At 43.5% G+C, this 16,685-nt stretch overlaps 1 protein-coding gene across 1 annotated transcript in view; it reads left to right on the forward strand.

The window, feature by feature from the left end:
• Window positions 1-16,685, forward strand: part of adam17b (ADAM metallopeptidase domain 17b) — an 86,508-nt gene that overhangs the window by 58,988 nt on the left and 10,835 nt on the right. The window contains exons 11-15 of the mRNA XM_060917842.1: window positions 170-322; window positions 6,595-6,794; window positions 8,548-8,651; window positions 13,251-13,385; window positions 15,965-16,095. Coding sequence (XP_060773825.1) covers window positions 170-322; window positions 6,595-6,794; window positions 8,548-8,651; window positions 13,251-13,385; window positions 15,965-16,095 — 723 coding nt within the window. The remainder of the gene's footprint in view (window positions 1-169; window positions 323-6,594; window positions 6,795-8,547; window positions 8,652-13,250; window positions 13,386-15,964; window positions 16,096-16,685) is intronic.

The following is a 16,685-nucleotide window of genomic DNA, read 5'->3' on the forward strand; positions in this document are numbered from 1 at the left end:
ACAATTTTCACCTTTAAAGTGGTAGGCATGTTGTGTAAATCAAATGGTGCTTACCCTCCAAAAATCCATCTTAATTCCAGCTTGTAATGCGACAAAACAGGACAAACACCAAGGGGGATGAATACTTTTGCAAGGCACTGTAATTCTGTCTCTTTTTTGACATCAACAGGAAGCTGACTTGGTGACGACCCATGAGCTCGGACACAACTTCGGGGCTGTTCATGACCGAGATGATGTGCCATCTTGCGCCCCCAGTGAGGACCATGGGGGCAAATACGTCATGTACCCCATTGCTGTGAGTGGAGACCATTCGAATAACAGGGTAATACGTCTTTAATTTACTATGAAGTCACTGTAACGTTTTTAGAGCTGTTGTTCAAACCTCAGACACCCTTTTTATATTGAGTTTTAAAAAATTGTGATGATCTTAGTAGTATGTGAATGAATTACTTAAACGCAGACGGCCTTTCAGAATTTTCAAGTGAAGGTCATAAAAAGAATTTTCCCTGACACCCAATTATTTTTGTTTAGTGGACCGAAAGCTACTGAATTCGAATCACAGACTTCCAATTTTATTATTATTTTAACAGAATAAATAATAAATTTAGGGCCACGTGGCCCTAAATTCTCTGCTATTTTTTCCTGCTTCACCATGAACCAATTCAAGATGCTTAGGACGGAAGTAAAACGTACAGCGGAAATCAAAGCGACCGACATCTGCCAACATTGTCAAAAGACGTGCGCGCCCTCTTTCGAATGCTGATGTAATCAAGCCAGAAGTTTTGTTTGTTTTGATGGCAATCGGGAAAGTTTGAAAAAAGTAGGCAGTAATTGGTGCATTTCTGTACAAACGGCACCATGAAGAACTCCCCTAGATGCGGTGTTTTGAGCAGATGGGCTAGAGCTTATAACTTGAAGGAGAACTGAAGGCAAATTTTTTGTTATCTAAATTCTATTTATCTCATTTTATTAAATATAGGAATGCATTTTTGTTGCTATTTTTCACTGCTATGGCAAGTTATGAGTGTTTGAAATATGCTATGGAATATATCGGTCCATATGTCAAAGCAATGGCCGTAAACGAGATTCGCTGAGACCTGTGCGAGGCATCGTAGGACAGAAGTAAAACGTACAGCGGAAATCAAAGCTGCCAACGTCGCCAAAAGACGTGCGCGCCCTCTTTCGAATGCTGACGTGGTCAAGCCGGAAGTTTTGTTTGTTTTGATAGCAATCAGGAAAGTTTGAAAAAAAAAAAAAGTAGGCAGTAATCGTCATTTAAACTCGTTTTTGCGCAATACTTCGTTTGGAAAACAGTTTTCAAAATGACGGCACTGACACCTGGCTGACACTTCACGTTTCGAAGTCTCGCCCAAGTCTCGTGAAGATCGCGCGGATAAGCGACGCCTACCGTGGACCAAACGAACTAAATTCAACACGGCTAAAAACCGAACAGGCTGATAAGTATAATATTTAATTGCAATTAGTCGCCAATATGAGTAGGGTGACCAGATTTCCCCGAGTCTAAAACCGCGACACTTTGCGCGTGACCGTGATCGTGCACGCACACGCGTTTTGATGTAAACATGCGCCGGCTCAAACCATGGCTCAGACAGGTGCTTTTATCATTTTGTAGAAGCTCACTTTTATCAACATTTCAGAGAATAATCAAGTATTTTCTTGTTATCTATATGTACTTCTATCACAATTCAGTTAAAGTAAGAAAATCAGACAACAGATGTGGTGATCGGGAATAGGCCAATAGCTTAAATTTCAACTGATTTATTTCACCTTTGTGAAAACGCCAAGAAAATGCATTGCTTCTATATTAACATCAATATTTTATGCGATGAACTTTTTTTTTTTTTTAAACAATAGGCTATGCATTGTAACAGGAACGAGCGCATGAGCCTAATCGTTGTCACCTCCGAACCTTTACCCAAAATGCCTCCGTTTAATCTTAACCAGTGGAGGCTATTAACTATTTTGAAAACGTGAACCCTGAGTTGACAGCAGCATCAAACAAGTCAAGACAATCTGTGATACAGATTAAAGACAGATGAAACCGATGAAAGACAACAGAAAATGTTTCAGAAACACAGCCACCCACCCTAAAGAAGATGCCATTTTATTGCATATATTTACATGATGAGTGAATTTGCTCCAGTAGCGCTTAATTGCCCGAGAGCCTGCTGTGAAACTGCGAGCAAGTATCGTCGAAATTGGCCTGGGTAATGAGCAAGGCTTTGAGAGTAGGCACGGTCACGCGATTCCTCTCGTCAGTCCAGGCGTTGCTCATGAGTGAAAAATATTCGCTCAACTGGAGCATTGGTGCCAGGTAGGCACATGGCAAACTGGCAAAGCTGGCCGACATTGCTGTAAGGAATCTCCCTACTCTTGAAGTGCGCGAACATCTCCGCCCAGCGCTCATCCGTTCGGCATTGTCGCGCAGTAGTTGACAGCCGCTAGCGGAAAAAAAAAATCGTTGTAACACGGCCTCTATATTGCAACATTGTAGCCTAGTAAACTAGACCCAACCGCCTAGCAGCCAAAAATATTTTTTGCCTAGCGAATGGGTCTAGCCTCGCACCATATAAACAAAAACACCCCGGGCATCAAATCGTGCGCGCCAATCACAACGCAAGGTTTTTGTTTGGATTCTTTGGGCGGGCTTTTGCAGGAGTGACGACAAAGCTGCGCGACGCTGGAGAAAGCACAACAGGAAAGATGGCTACGGCTAGTGAACAGCGCGCGTTTGACTCCGCTTTGGAATCAGTTTTAGAAGAATTAGACTTGGAGTTTTCGTTGAAACATGAGCAGGAAGAGGCTCTCCGCTCATTCCTTTTCAAGAAGGACGTTTTCGCTGTTTTGCCGACCGGCTACGGCAAAAGTCTGATCTGCCAGCTAGCTCCGCTCGTAGCCAAAAGGATGGGGCTCGTTTGTGCAGTACGAAGAATTAATAAACAGCTTTGAAACATTACTTTTTGATTGTTTCTTATTTTCCCGTTATTTTAAATTTAAGGGAAATTATTTCACCAAACACCACTAAATAAAAACTCTCAAAAACAGTTTAAGCAAACCCTTGAAAAACACTTGGAAAGAAATGTGTATGTGGTACAGACTTAGCCTGGGAAATCCCATGCTGCTTTGCACAATCGTTCCGATCTGAAAAGACAGCATGGAAACTATGGTCTAAAGGCTCGCCTGAGTTAGGGAGCCAATCAGAGAGTGGGGAGGGGTGGAAAGACGGTGACGCGTACTACTACTCGACAAACGGAAGCTTGTAGTTTATTTGGGACTGTTTATGGATCACATTTAACATGGTGGCGAGCGATACGAACCAAACTAACCAACCCAGCTTCTCTCATATTTGTCTTGCACAAACGGCAGTAATCGTTCGATGCCATTGTTTTCCTATTTTTGTTTTGCCTTCTCTTTCTCTTTCCTTCTCTTCTTCGCCTCTTTGTCTTCTTCGTTGCTCTAACTACGTCACTGGGTACAACTGCCATGATTGGCCATGGACTACGTATACGCCAAATGATACATTCGCAACGTCCAATAAACGGCCGTTGACAATCGTAAACCACACCTCCCCTACGAGAAATTCAATAGGCGGATTCCAGACCATATTTCACTTGTGATACGGTCTGGTGTTAACCAGACTAGTACAGACTCCAAACTTGTGGTCATTATCTCCAAACTTCTTAATATCTAGAACCTGTTTATTAATTAATACGCATTTTGAAACATTTTTTATTTCAAGGCCTCCCCCACTGCTTTCTGTCGCTCTGACTACGTCACAGTCACTGTTGCGCTGATTGGTCAGAGCGTTGGCCTATACGCACAGAGACAGTTTGAAAGACAGCGGTTTGTTCCTCCTACCCGCTTCGGAAATGTCTACGGATCGAGGCCAGACTAAATATTCACATTTAGTCTGGCTTGCCAGGCTAGCAACATTTGTACAAATAGATGCACTGTAAGGTTGACTGCGCACAAACGCACATTGATGCTGAATTGCTAGAAGCTTTATTGACATCTAGTCAGCTATGTATGATTGCTGTAACCGGCACAGTTTGTTAGTGTTTGGTGTAAACCGGGACATTTCAGCGTCCCGACGGACCTTTGTCGGGACTGGGGACACACAACTCAAAATCGGGACTGTCCCGGTCAAACCGAGACGTCTGGTCACATTAAATATGAGTCACGATATAAGGTCACCAAACCCGAAAACGTAACTGAATAACGTTAATTAAGAAATAAAGCAAGTTTAAAAATGACTTCATTTCTCTTTTAAGACATGAAGTAACTAATTAATAAAATAAAAAAACACATTGAATTAGACGGTGAAATATATGAGCTAATGCCTCACAAAATTCTGTAGTAGTACAGATTTCACTGACCAGCCTAATGGCCCTTTTCCACTACCCTTTTTCAGCTCACTTCAGCTCGCTTCAGCTCACTTCAGCCCGACACGGCTTGCGTTTCGACTATCTAAGAACAGCATGACTCAGCTCGCTTCAGCCCTGCTTAGCCCCCAAAACTCGCACGGTTTTGGAGTAGGGCTGAAGCGAGCCAAAGCGAGCCGAGTGAGGCTGGGGGCGTGAGCAGACACTCCCCTGTGCACTGATTGGTGAGGAGGAGTGTCCTCACACGCCCACACACGCCCCGCGAGCACGCTGGGATCTGTAAACACCGTAAACCCGGAAGAAGGAGAATTACGAGAATTATGAAGCCTTATGCGCCTCGCCTCATCTATACGCTCTTGCCAGTATCTGTTGGCGTTGTCGGTGACAACAAGCCACAGCACCAAGACCAGCAACACTAACGACTCCATGTCCTCCATGTTTATTGTTTACTCTCCGGGTTGTGAGACTACCACTTAAAAGATCACTGATGTCACTGTTTGCGCCGCCTAACGACACCACGTGACGTCCACCCACTTTCGCTAACTCCACTCAATGTGTCCACCCACTTCCAGCCAGCACGGTTCAGCGCGGTTGTAGTCGAAATGCAACGCCAACAGCCCCGCTCAGCTCGACTCAGCCCAACTCAGCACGGCACGGCTCAGCCCGACTCAGCCGCGTTGATAGTGGAAAAGCGGCATAAGTGACTCCTGGTTTAATCAGGAAATCCTGTTGGTGGCTGTTCATATTCCTTTGAGTTTTGAACTTGGACTAGTTTTTGGTGACCTTCTGTAGTCATGAAATGCAATTGCAAGTGGTCAGTTGAGATGCGTGTTATGGCGTATTCACACCTACGTTGTTTGGTCCGGACCAAACGAACCAAATTTCCCTTGGTCCGGACCTTTTGGGTTGGTCTGAATACAAACCACCGAACTCTGGTCCGGACCAAACAAGCGGACCGAGACCGAGCTGCAAGGTCGGACTCGGTCCGGACCAAAGGAACTCTGGTGCGGATCTTTTGGAGGTGTGAAAGCAGACCGGACCTAATCCGACAGTTTTGCTTTTTTGTACCTCGGGAGCTTCCGTCGTTTGTCGAGCATTATGGGAAACAGAGTCTTGACACTCCACCGCAAAGTGCAAACACTGTTTCGGTTGTCAAGGGAACCTTACAACAGTCGTTCAGTCATTCAGACCAGTGGTAGGCTAGACTACAGAGTACAAAAAATGAGTAGGGGGCAAACGTGGGCCGAGGAAGAAACGCGTACCCTTGTGGATATATGGGCAGATGTCCACATATCTGAGCTTTTGGAGAGAACACACAAAAATGCCGACGTGTTTGCTGTATTCAGTGAGAAAATGAAGGAGAAGGGGTTCACGCGCTCCCCAGAACAATGTCGGCTAAAAGTGAAGAAACTCCGTCAGACCTACATTAAAATCAGGGATATTCTTTCAAAAAGTGGCGGTACTAGCGACGCAAAAAAGAAATTCATCTATTGCGTGAAGAGCCAGAACTGTCACAACATGATGTGCGCTCATCAGCGCTATCCTCCGTAGCCGCCTTGCCCTTTGTCGTCGTCGTTGATAAATTACTTGTACAACAGCATAGTGATCGCACAATTGTGAAAACAGTAAAAACTGGAAAAAATGTATAGCTTTGATGACATTAAAAAGAATAACAGCACGGAAAGCCTCCATGACTACTTTTGAGCTTAACGCTTTGTGCGCGTGTCGTCTCTGACCAATAGCTGAACGACCTCAGGGCGCGTGGCTTTGTTGACAGATTTTGGTCCGCTTACTAAAATGTACAGTGTGAAAGCGAACCGCACCAAAATGAAAAAATAAAAAAACCATTTGGTTCGGACCAAAGCAAGTGAACTATCGAACTATCCTGGTCTGAATGCACCCTTAGACACAGAGTGGTTCGGTCTGAGCAGCTACCTGACCATTTATGATCTGATTTACTCAAAGTGCATGTGAGCAAATCTAATCAAAGCTTGGGGTAATCATGTTAGGGTGAAAAAAGAAAAAAAAAAAACGCTGGATTGTTCCTTTAATGGCTTTTCCTGTTTCTGGGTATTGTGCTGACTCCAACTTTACTATTATGACCATTACGAATGAGAGTTTTTCCTCAATGAAGTTCAAAGAAACGATTTTATCTGTTTGACTTGTGCGACGTCACTGTGTTTGTTCACAGCTCTTTTCCAACTGCAGTAAGATGTCCATCGTGAAAAGCCTGAGGCACAAGGGCCCGTCATGTTTTAAGGAGAGAAACAGTAAAGTGTGTGGGAATTCGCGTGTGGAGGAGGGAGAGGAGTGTGACCCTGGCCTGGTCCACCTCCACAGTGACCCCTGCTGTACCTCCGACTGCAAGCTACGGCCTAAAAAACAGTGCAGGTAGAGCGCCCTCATGTGGCTGTGGAATCTGTGCACGTGATTGTAATGTAATGTACAACCCCGATTCCAAAAAAGTTGGGACAAAGTACAAATTGTAAATAAAAACGGAATGCAATGATGTGGAAGTTTCGAAATTCCATATTTTATTCAGAATAGAACAGAGATGACATATCAAATGTTTAAACTGAGAAAATGTATCATTTAAAGAGAAAAATTAGGTGATTTTTAAATTTCATGACAACACATCTCAAAAAAGTTGGGACAAGGCCATGTTTCCCACTGTGAGACATCCCCTTTTCTCTTTACAACAGTCTGTAAACGTCTGGGGACTGAGGAGACAAGTTGCTCAAGTTTAGGGATAGGAATGTTAACTCATTCTTGTCTAATGTAGGATTCTAGTTGCTCAACTGTCTTAGGTCTTTTTTGTCGTATCTTCTGTTTTATGATGCGCTAAATGTTTTCTATGGGTGAAAGATCTGGACTGCAGGCTGGCCAGTTCAGTACCCGGACCCTTCTTCTACGCAGCCGTGATGCTGTAATTGATGCAGTATGTGGTTTGGCATTGTCATGTTGGAAAATGCAAGGTCTTCCCTGAAAGAGACGTCGTCTGGATGGGAGCATATGTTGCTCTAGAACCTGGATATACCTTTCAGCATTGATGGTGTCTTTCCAGGTGTGTAAGCTGCCCATGCCACACGCACTAATGCAACCCCATACCATCAGAGATGCAGGCTTCTGAACTGAGCGCTGATAACTTGGGTCGTCCTTCTCCTCTTTAGTCCGAATGACACGGCGTCCCTGATTTCCATAAAGAACTTCAAATTTTGATTCGTCTGACCACAGAACAGTTTTCCACTTTGCCACAGTCCATTTTAAATGAGCCTTGGCCCAGAGAAGACGTCTGCGCTTCTGGATCATGTTTAGATACGGCTTCTTCTTTGAACTATAGAGTTTTAGCTGGCAACGGCGGACGGCACGGTGAATTGTGTTCACAGATAATGTTCTCTGGAAATATTCCTGAGCCCATTTTGTGATTTCCAATACAGAAGCATGCCTGTATGTGATGCAGTGCCATCTAAGGGCCCGAAGATCACGGGCACCCAGTATGGTTTTCCGGCCTTGACCCTTACACACAGAGATTCTTCCAGATTCTCTGAATCTTTTGATGATATTATGCACTGTAGATGATATGTTCAAACTCTTTGCAATTTTACACTGTCGAACTCCTTTCTGATATTGCTCCACTATTTGTCGGCGCAGAATTAGGGGGATTGGTGATCCTCTTCCCATCTTTACTTCTGAGAGCCGCTGCCACTCCAAGATGCTCTTTTTATACCCAGTCATGTTAATGACCTATTGCCAATTGACCTAATGAGTTGCAATTTGGTCCTCCAGCTGTTCCTTTTTTGTCCCTTTAACTTTTCCAGCCTCTTATTCCCCCTGTCCCAACTTTTTTTGAGATGTGTTGCTGTCATGAAATTTCAAATGAGCCAATATTTGGCATGAAATTTCAAAATGTCTCACTTTCGACATTTGATATGTTGTCTATGTTCTATTGTGAATACAATATCAGTTTTTGAGATTTGTAAATTATTGCATTCCGTTTTTATTTACAATTTGTACTTTGTCCCAACTTTTTTGGAATCGGGGTTGTACATTCACATGCTGGCACACGTTAGGAAAGGTATCTTCTGTTGTTTGAGAATTGTACCTGTTCAAGCACATAAAGTCTTTGTTCTTGTTTCGTTGGCAGTGATAGAAACAGCGCCTGCTGCAAGAACTGTGTGTATGAGAAGGCGGGGAAGCTGTGCCAGGAGGCCATCAATGCCACCTGTAAGGGCATGTCCTACTGCACCGGTGAGCCAAAATCCAACCTCAAGTCTAAATCACAAGAGCAGCACCCAAGTATGTAAAAAGCTTGTTACACCCCACTTCCTCAAGAGGCTTTGACTTTTGCCAGGCTGCCATTGTACATTAGAATTTGCCTGGTTAAATATAAATCTGGGTAAATATTGATGCCATCTATGTGTATGAAACAAAATATTCACTATATAATGAACTAATTACAATTTTTTTTCAGATTACATTATATAATCTGAGCATATCTGGATTATAATTTTCGCCAGTTTTATCCTTAATTGCTGGGTTTCACGTGACGTCATGTCTGCCTCATTAGTTATTCAAAACTTTAGCTGGTGGTCTACCAAAGCTCAGTTGACAAAGCGTTTGTACGGAGAAGGTGCATTGCTCGCATGAAAAATGCCTTACGCTTGCGTTGTTTTAGGTTGTTCGAATCAATCAAACCGTGAAACTGATAAAAGTTTCTTCAGGGTTCCCCGTGAACTACTAAAAAAGGGTGAACGAACACGGGATTTCACAAAAAGACGTCGAGAAAGGTGGCTTTTGAACCTCTCGGTGCAATCGAAGGGAGTCGAGTCGAAGCACGCTCGAGTTTGCAGTGATCACTTGGTGAAAGGTTTGTATCCCTCTCAGCTCTGTCCTTAGTGTTTTCCAAGTGCTTTTCTTGCTATGTGTCGTTATTTTACGGTACTTTTTATAGTCACGAAGCGCTTAAGTCCCCAGCTGTTTCTTTGTTTACTCCTCACAAAGTCCGTATGTATGAAGGTCGCGACAAAACTCTTCCCAGCCGTACAGTTACAATGCACCGTGATCACTTCTCCGTCTCGTTTAACTAAGATCCAGGTCTTTAAAGGGGTTTCTGATGATCTTTGGGAATGATTTACCTGAGAGATAAGAGCCAACACAAGTGAGAACCAAGCCAACTGTTGTTTGTTTGCACTTCATTGTAAAGACGTGAACAAAAAGCTTAAAAAAAAAAAAACATACTTACACGGGCAAAAACAATCCAGGATTCATTCGGCAGCGACTTGATACCGAGGTCCTTTACCCAGTCACATACAAAAAAGTTATAAGCCTCCGTACTCTTCCACGCTTTCATCTGTTTTGCGGTGTAGAAGGACGTCTGCAACACCAGATAGTTCGAGATGTCGGGGAACTCGACTGAAGGGTAGTTTTCAAGATCGTATGACAAATCCTTCTTTCCCAGACTGTAGGGGTCGATTCCATTGCACATAGCAATCTTCTGAATATATCTAAAGCCAGCAGTGGATTCTAGATTACGAGCATACTCTGATAAGTTATCGCTAGTTGTTTGCACTACGGCAGCCGTTTAGACCGCCAGCCATTTCACTTCCGGTAAAACCGCTAAGGAAAGTCACATCACTGAAACCCAGAAATTTGGTCACCTGCTAATTCCCTCGTACAAGCCAGCCGCCTTCAATCCTACAAAGCAGCGACCAGTTGGGGAGAGTGAAGGCTAACATGTGCTTCCTTCAAGACACACAAATCCATTAACTGCATGTTTTTTCAAACTGCTACTCACAGGACTGCTTAATGTACTCAAAGTAAAGTGCCATCTGCCCTCTTCCAAATAAATAAGCTCACAGATGCCCATGTTGCTATGCGTGACAGGGAGAGAGAGCATGCCATCCCTTTCTTGGCTCTCAGGCGCAGATGTCTGCAGTATTGTCAGGATTCGAACTCGGACGTTAGAGTGAATGTTTATCTGCTGCGACTCTCAGGAGCCCTTTTATTACATTTTAATAACAATGCACAAAAATACACAAAATATATTTAAAAAAAACATTGCATACTTATTTTATCTTTATTTTATTTATCTCATTCTCATTATCTCTAGCCGCTTTATCCTTCTACAGGGTCGCAGGCAAGCTGGAGCCTATCCCAGCTGACTATGGGCGAAAGGCGGGGTACACCCTGGACAAGTCGCCAGGTCATCACAGGGCTGACACATAGACACAGACAACCATTCACACTCACATTCACACCTACGGTCAATTTAGAGTCACCAGTTAACCTAACCTGCATGTCTTTGGACTGTGGGGGAAACCGGAGCACCCGGAGGAAACCCACGCGGACACGGGGAGAACATGCAAACTCCACACAGAAAGGCCCTCGCCGGCCACGGGGCTCGAACCCAGGACCTTCTTGCTGTGAGGCGACAGCGCTAACCACTACACCACCGTGCCGCCTATTTTATTTATAGATTTTATATTATTATTTTCTTCCGTCAGTAGTTTTATGTCACCATTATTTTTTCGCCTGTTCTATGATGTTATTTCTGACTACATTTTCTTTTATTATTTCTGTTCTTTTTACTCCACACTATTAAACTCTATAAGCTGCATTTTAAATGTATGAAAGATGCTAATATAAATAATGCTTATTTCCTCCACCAACTTTGTTAGAGGAGGTTGTGTGTTCACCTCCGTTTGTTTGCTTGTTCCCAACATAACTCAGAAAGTAGTGAACGGAATTTGATAAAATTCTGAGGAAGGGTGGGCCATGGCCCAAGGAACAAATGATTAGACTTTTGATGTAAATCCAAATATGTGGCTTGGCGGAGGTATGTGCACTACCGAGTGCCCTTCCAGTTATTAGTTCTTCCAGCCGATAGGTGATGAGTTTATGCCATCATGTGTTGTCCGTCCACATCTCACATAAATCACTTCTTTTCTCTCAATTCTTCACCGATTTTTATTCTTTTTGGTGGGTAGGTAGGTCCGCCTGGGGCGCATATAGCTTTTAACCAAATTTACATACCGGTAATTGCAATTAATAATGAAGATATGGAGTAATTAATCAATCAATCAATCCCTAATGAGCAGTTTACACACAAATCGCTTCTTCTCCCTCAATTCTTCACCACTTTTGATTCTTTCTGGCATGAAGGTACGGGGACCTAGGGTGCATATATTTAACTTCTACCCAGATTTGCTTAATTACAATTATTGATGAAGTTATGGACTAATTAAGCCTTAATCAGCAGTTCAACAAAAATCGCTTCTTCTCGGTCAATTCCTCGCTGTTTTGGATTCTTTCTGGCAAATAGGTCGGTATTCCTAGGGTGTATATATAGCTTCTATATAGTGTATATAGCTTGCAACATTTATTGGCCCATGTCAAGTCAAGTTTATTTGTATAGCGCTTTTAACAATAAACATTATCGTAAAGCAGCTTTACAGAATTTGAACGACTTAAAACATGAGCTAATTTTATCCCTAATGTATCCCCAATGAGCAAGCCTGTGGCGACGGTGGCGAGGAAAAACTCCCTCAGACGACATGAGGAAGAAACCTCGAGAGGAACCAGACTCAAAAGGGAACCCATCCTCATTTGGGCAACAACAGACAACATGACTATAACAGTCCTAACAAAGTCAGCTTCGTTGATGCTATAAACCCCTCACCGACGGAAACCCGAGAGCAAAACCGTTCACGACAACCGCAGTCCTAAAGTCAGCAAGTCAACTGCAGTCCCCAGCCACAAAAGCTTTTCCTTCAGGCGCGACCCCCAACTGTCCATATGGGGCCGTCCTCCACAGGAGCGACACATCACAATGAGACTCCAACCAGACACAGGGCACCAGGATGGATCAGGCAGGTCCGAGGAGCAGAAGAGGCCAGCATCTCGATGGCTCAGGTGGATAAGGCGCCATACCATAAATCCGGGGACCCGGGTTCGATTCCGGCCCGAGGTCATTTCCCGATCCCTCCCCGTCTCTATCTCCCGCTCATTTCCTGTCTCTACACTGTCCTATCCAATAATAAAGGTGAAAAAAGCCCAAAAAAACTTTAAAAAAAAAAAAAAAGGAGAGAGCCAGAAGGTAACCCAGGCATGAGGGAGCCCCAGGACATAAAGCAGCAGCCACTACACCGTCAACAAACTCGAGTGAGCAAGCGAGTGGGGACTGACAGCATCCATACATCCCAGTTTACCAAAACACTCTGTCTGAGGACCCTCCAGATCTACCTCATAAATACCATTAACAAAAGGCTTGACTAAACAGATATGTTTTCAGCCTAGACTTCAGATCGTTCTTTCTGGACTAGACGGGGCCGGAGCGAGCTACGCCATCAATGACGATCTCGTTCTTATCAGTGTATGCAAGAAGACAACATGTGAATGGTAAAATCAAATCAAAGTCCTTCCCACGCCATGTGGCGCATAGGGCGGTGCCGATCTCGGTTTCCGTAGCCCTCGGCCTCTCGCCTATTACATAGCTAGGGTTACAGTGGGGCCTAGTCCTCTGGGAACCGCGAGAGTTTGACTCTCCACTCACATCTGTATTGCAGCGTGCCTTGCCAGATGGCAGTGGGTACCATTTTTATGATGGTCTTTGGTATGACCCGACCGCGAATAGAACTCGCGATCGAGAGGCGGACACGCTAACCACTAGGCCAACTCGTGGTTGAATGGTACACGAGTACCATAATAGTGAAGAATGTTAGCTTAAGTCACAGAAAAGTCATGACGCTGATTAGAATATGATTACAGCACGACTAATGCATTTCCTACAGAGCCAAAGAGCTTGTAAAGATTTTTTTTTTAAATAATTCCTTTCTTCTGTCTCAATAGGTAACAGTAGTGAATGTCCTCCTCCAGAGAACCTGCCTGATAACACCACTTGTGTGGACAGCGGACAGTGTCTGAAGGGAGAGTGTATACCATTCTGCGAGGCTGTCCTCAACCTGCTTTCGTGCGCCTGCAATGGTTTGCTTTCTGCATTTTTCATTTATGAATAAATTAGCACTGAGCTCACTAAGGTGGTGTTTACATTAGACTGTATCCGTCTCGTTTTCGTCGCGGATGCACTGTCCGTTCACATTAAAACGCCGGGAAACGACTCCACAGGCGGAACAACTTGAATCCGTCAGGACCCACGTATTCAATCCATTACGTATCTGATCCGGTGCTGTGTAAACATTGAGAAACGAGGATACGCTGTGCTGAGCTCTAGCTGACGTCGTCATTGGACGACGTCACTGTGACATCCACCTTCCTGATTCGCTGGCGTTGGTCATGCCACATTGGTCATGTGACGCGACTGCTGAAAAACGGCGTGGACTTTCACTTCCTGCTATTTGTCCCGAATCACTGCTCGTGCGCTTCACTCGCGCGCTCTGTGAGCTGCGCAGGGCCGGAGTGCGCACCCTCCAGAGGGCACTCGCTGTTCAGGGCGGAGTGATTTGGAGCGCAGGATGCCTGCGGAGCCGAGCGTATCCGTGTATTGACGTTGCTGTGTGCACGCGAATCATGTATTGACGTTGCTGTGTGCACGCGAATCGTTTTAAAAACGTTAATCTGATGATCCACTGATACGGTCTAATGTAAACCCCACCTAAATGGAAACGTGTAGTGAGGGCCAAAGATCTGACGCCACTCGTGAAAATGCTTCCATTTCAGAATTTCATAGTCTTTGTTATATTGTTAACGTTTGCATTAATATCAGCATGCACTCGAGCTGGCACAGACTCCACAAATTTATTTAAAACCTGATGATCCATGTTCGATCAAATCCACCAGGGATTAGAACATTTCCTATTTTCATTAAAACATTTCCTATTTTTGTTTTACATGATTCAAAATTCTAAAACTCTGTTTATTTCCAGCTTCAAATGAAGAAATCATAGATTTTTAATGAAGTCTCATACTTTTGGATCCCCTTGTATGTGTATTGTCTTAAAGCTAGACGGTCTTTTGATTTCATAAAATCGGTGAAATTTAGTTCCGTCTGAAATTTGGTCATTGTGATGTATGTTTTATTTCTGTAATAGCTCACAAAATATCAGGCCATTCTGTGGCTGGGAAGTTATTTCATTTAATTTGAGGGGATTAAAGCAAATAATGTGCATGAAATCGCTCGCTTCGTGCAGTCAAGCAGACAGAGGCAGTCCGTGTGTGTGCACATGTGCAGGTTTACCTTTGACCGTGCACTGACAGTTCCATCATTCTGTCGCTAAATGAACAGCTGATCACACCGAGGTGCTCGCTGACCGCCGATATTTATTAGTTTGGTCCTGCGTTTTCCTTTCCTTCGTATATAACATAACGTCTTTTCTTCTCACTTTCCATTACTGTAGTCGGTCTTTCACGTTTCATTTGCACACTCACATCCTCCATTTTTCTCTCCTGTTTCAAATTTGTATCCCACAATGCCTTGTGCAAACAGGGAAAGCCCACCTCGTCATGCATGACGTAGTATCTTGAATTGGGTCACGGTGAAGCAGGAAAAAATAGTGAAGAATTTAGGGCCACGTGGAGAGAAATTCATTAATTGTTCTGTTAAACGAGAACTGAAGTCATTTTTAAACTTGCTTTATTTCTTAATTAACGTGTTATTCAATTACGTTTTCGGTTTTAGTAACCTTATATCGTGACTCGTATTGGCAACTAATTGCAATTAAATATTATACTTATCGGCCTGTTCGGTTTTTAGCCGTGTTGAATTTAGTTCGTTTGGTCCACGGCAGGCGTCGCTTATCCGCGCGATCTTCACGAGACTTGGGCAAGACTTCGAAACGTCAAGTGTCAGCCAGGTGTCAGCGCTGCCATTTTGAAAACTGTTTTCCAAACGAAGTATTGCACAAAAACGAGTTTCAATGACGATTACTGTCTACTCTTTTTCACACTTTCCTGATTGCTATCAAAACAACAAACTTCCGGCTTGATTCCATCAGCATTCGAAAGAGGGCGCGGGCGTCTTTTGACAACGTTGGGAGATGTCGGTCGCTTTGATTTCCGCTGTACGTTTTACTTCCGTCCTACGATGTCTCGCACAGGTCTCAATGAATCTCGTTTACGGCCATCGCTTTGACATATGGACTGATGTATTACAGAGCATATTTCAAACACTCATAACTTGCTACAGCAGTGACAAAATAGCGATCAAAAATGCATTCCGATATTTAATAAAATGAGAAGTAGAATTTTGATAAGAGAAATTCGCCTTCAGTTTTCCTTTAAAAAAAAAAAACGAATACAATTGGAAGTCTGTGATTCAAATTCAGTAGCTTTCGGTCCACTAAACAAAAATAACTGGATGTCTGGGAAAATTCTTTTCATGACCTAAAGTTGAAAAATCTGAAAGGCCGTCTAGATTTAAAGTTATGTATTTTCCAAAGAGGAGTTCATGGTTTTTAAAGGAAAATAGAAATCGTTAATGTACAGTATGTTTGAACTTTCCTGGCTTGTCTCCTTTTGTGACATGATTTGTTTAGGAGCGTCCCATTAACTGTGCTCTAAAAATGACCTCCCTAAGGCTTAATTAGGTTTAATTGTCTCCTTTTCAGAAACGCATCACTCGTGTATGGTTAGCTGCCGCAGTGAGAGTGGTGCATGCTCTCCATACCAGGATCATAGAGGAAACTTCCTGTACCTGAGAAAGGGCAAACCCTGCACTGTGGGCTTCTGTGATGGAAAGGTGAGTGACTCTGCTCTGGCACAAACAGTCTTTTGTACTGGTCTAGTGTTTAAGAAATGAAACTAACTTGTGCAGATCAGAAAATAAAACTACAACATACCGTGTAAGTGTTTGTTGGTTTTTATACCCCTGCTCCGAAGGAGGTGAGGTATACTGGTTTACCTCTGTCCATCTGCCTGTCCGTCCGAAACACCCTTTTTCTCAGCAACCACAAATCATAGCCACTTGGTACTGAGCTTCAGCTTGGGGTTCTATACCGTGTATACCGTTTTCAGGTCTGTCGCACATCGACTTCCTGTTTACTGATTGAATGTATTTACGAAACATATAGCGTGGATTTACAAAATTTTCGGAACACTTTTCTCAGCAACTACAAATCACAACTGCTTGATATTTGGTACTGAGCTTCAGCTTGGGGTTCTATACCATGTATACCGTTTTCAGGTCTGTCGCACATCGACTTCCTGTTTACCGACTGAATGTATTTACAAAACGCATAGCGTGGATTTACAAAATGTCCGGAACACTTTTCTCAGCAACTACAAATCACAACTGCTTGATATTTGGTACTGAGCTTCAGCTTGGGGTTC

This window comes from Neoarius graeffei, chromosome 3 (assembly GCF_027579695.1).
Source record: "Neoarius graeffei isolate fNeoGra1 chromosome 3, fNeoGra1.pri, whole genome shotgun sequence".
Lineage (NCBI taxonomy): Eukaryota > Metazoa > Chordata > Actinopteri > Siluriformes > Ariidae > Neoarius > Neoarius graeffei.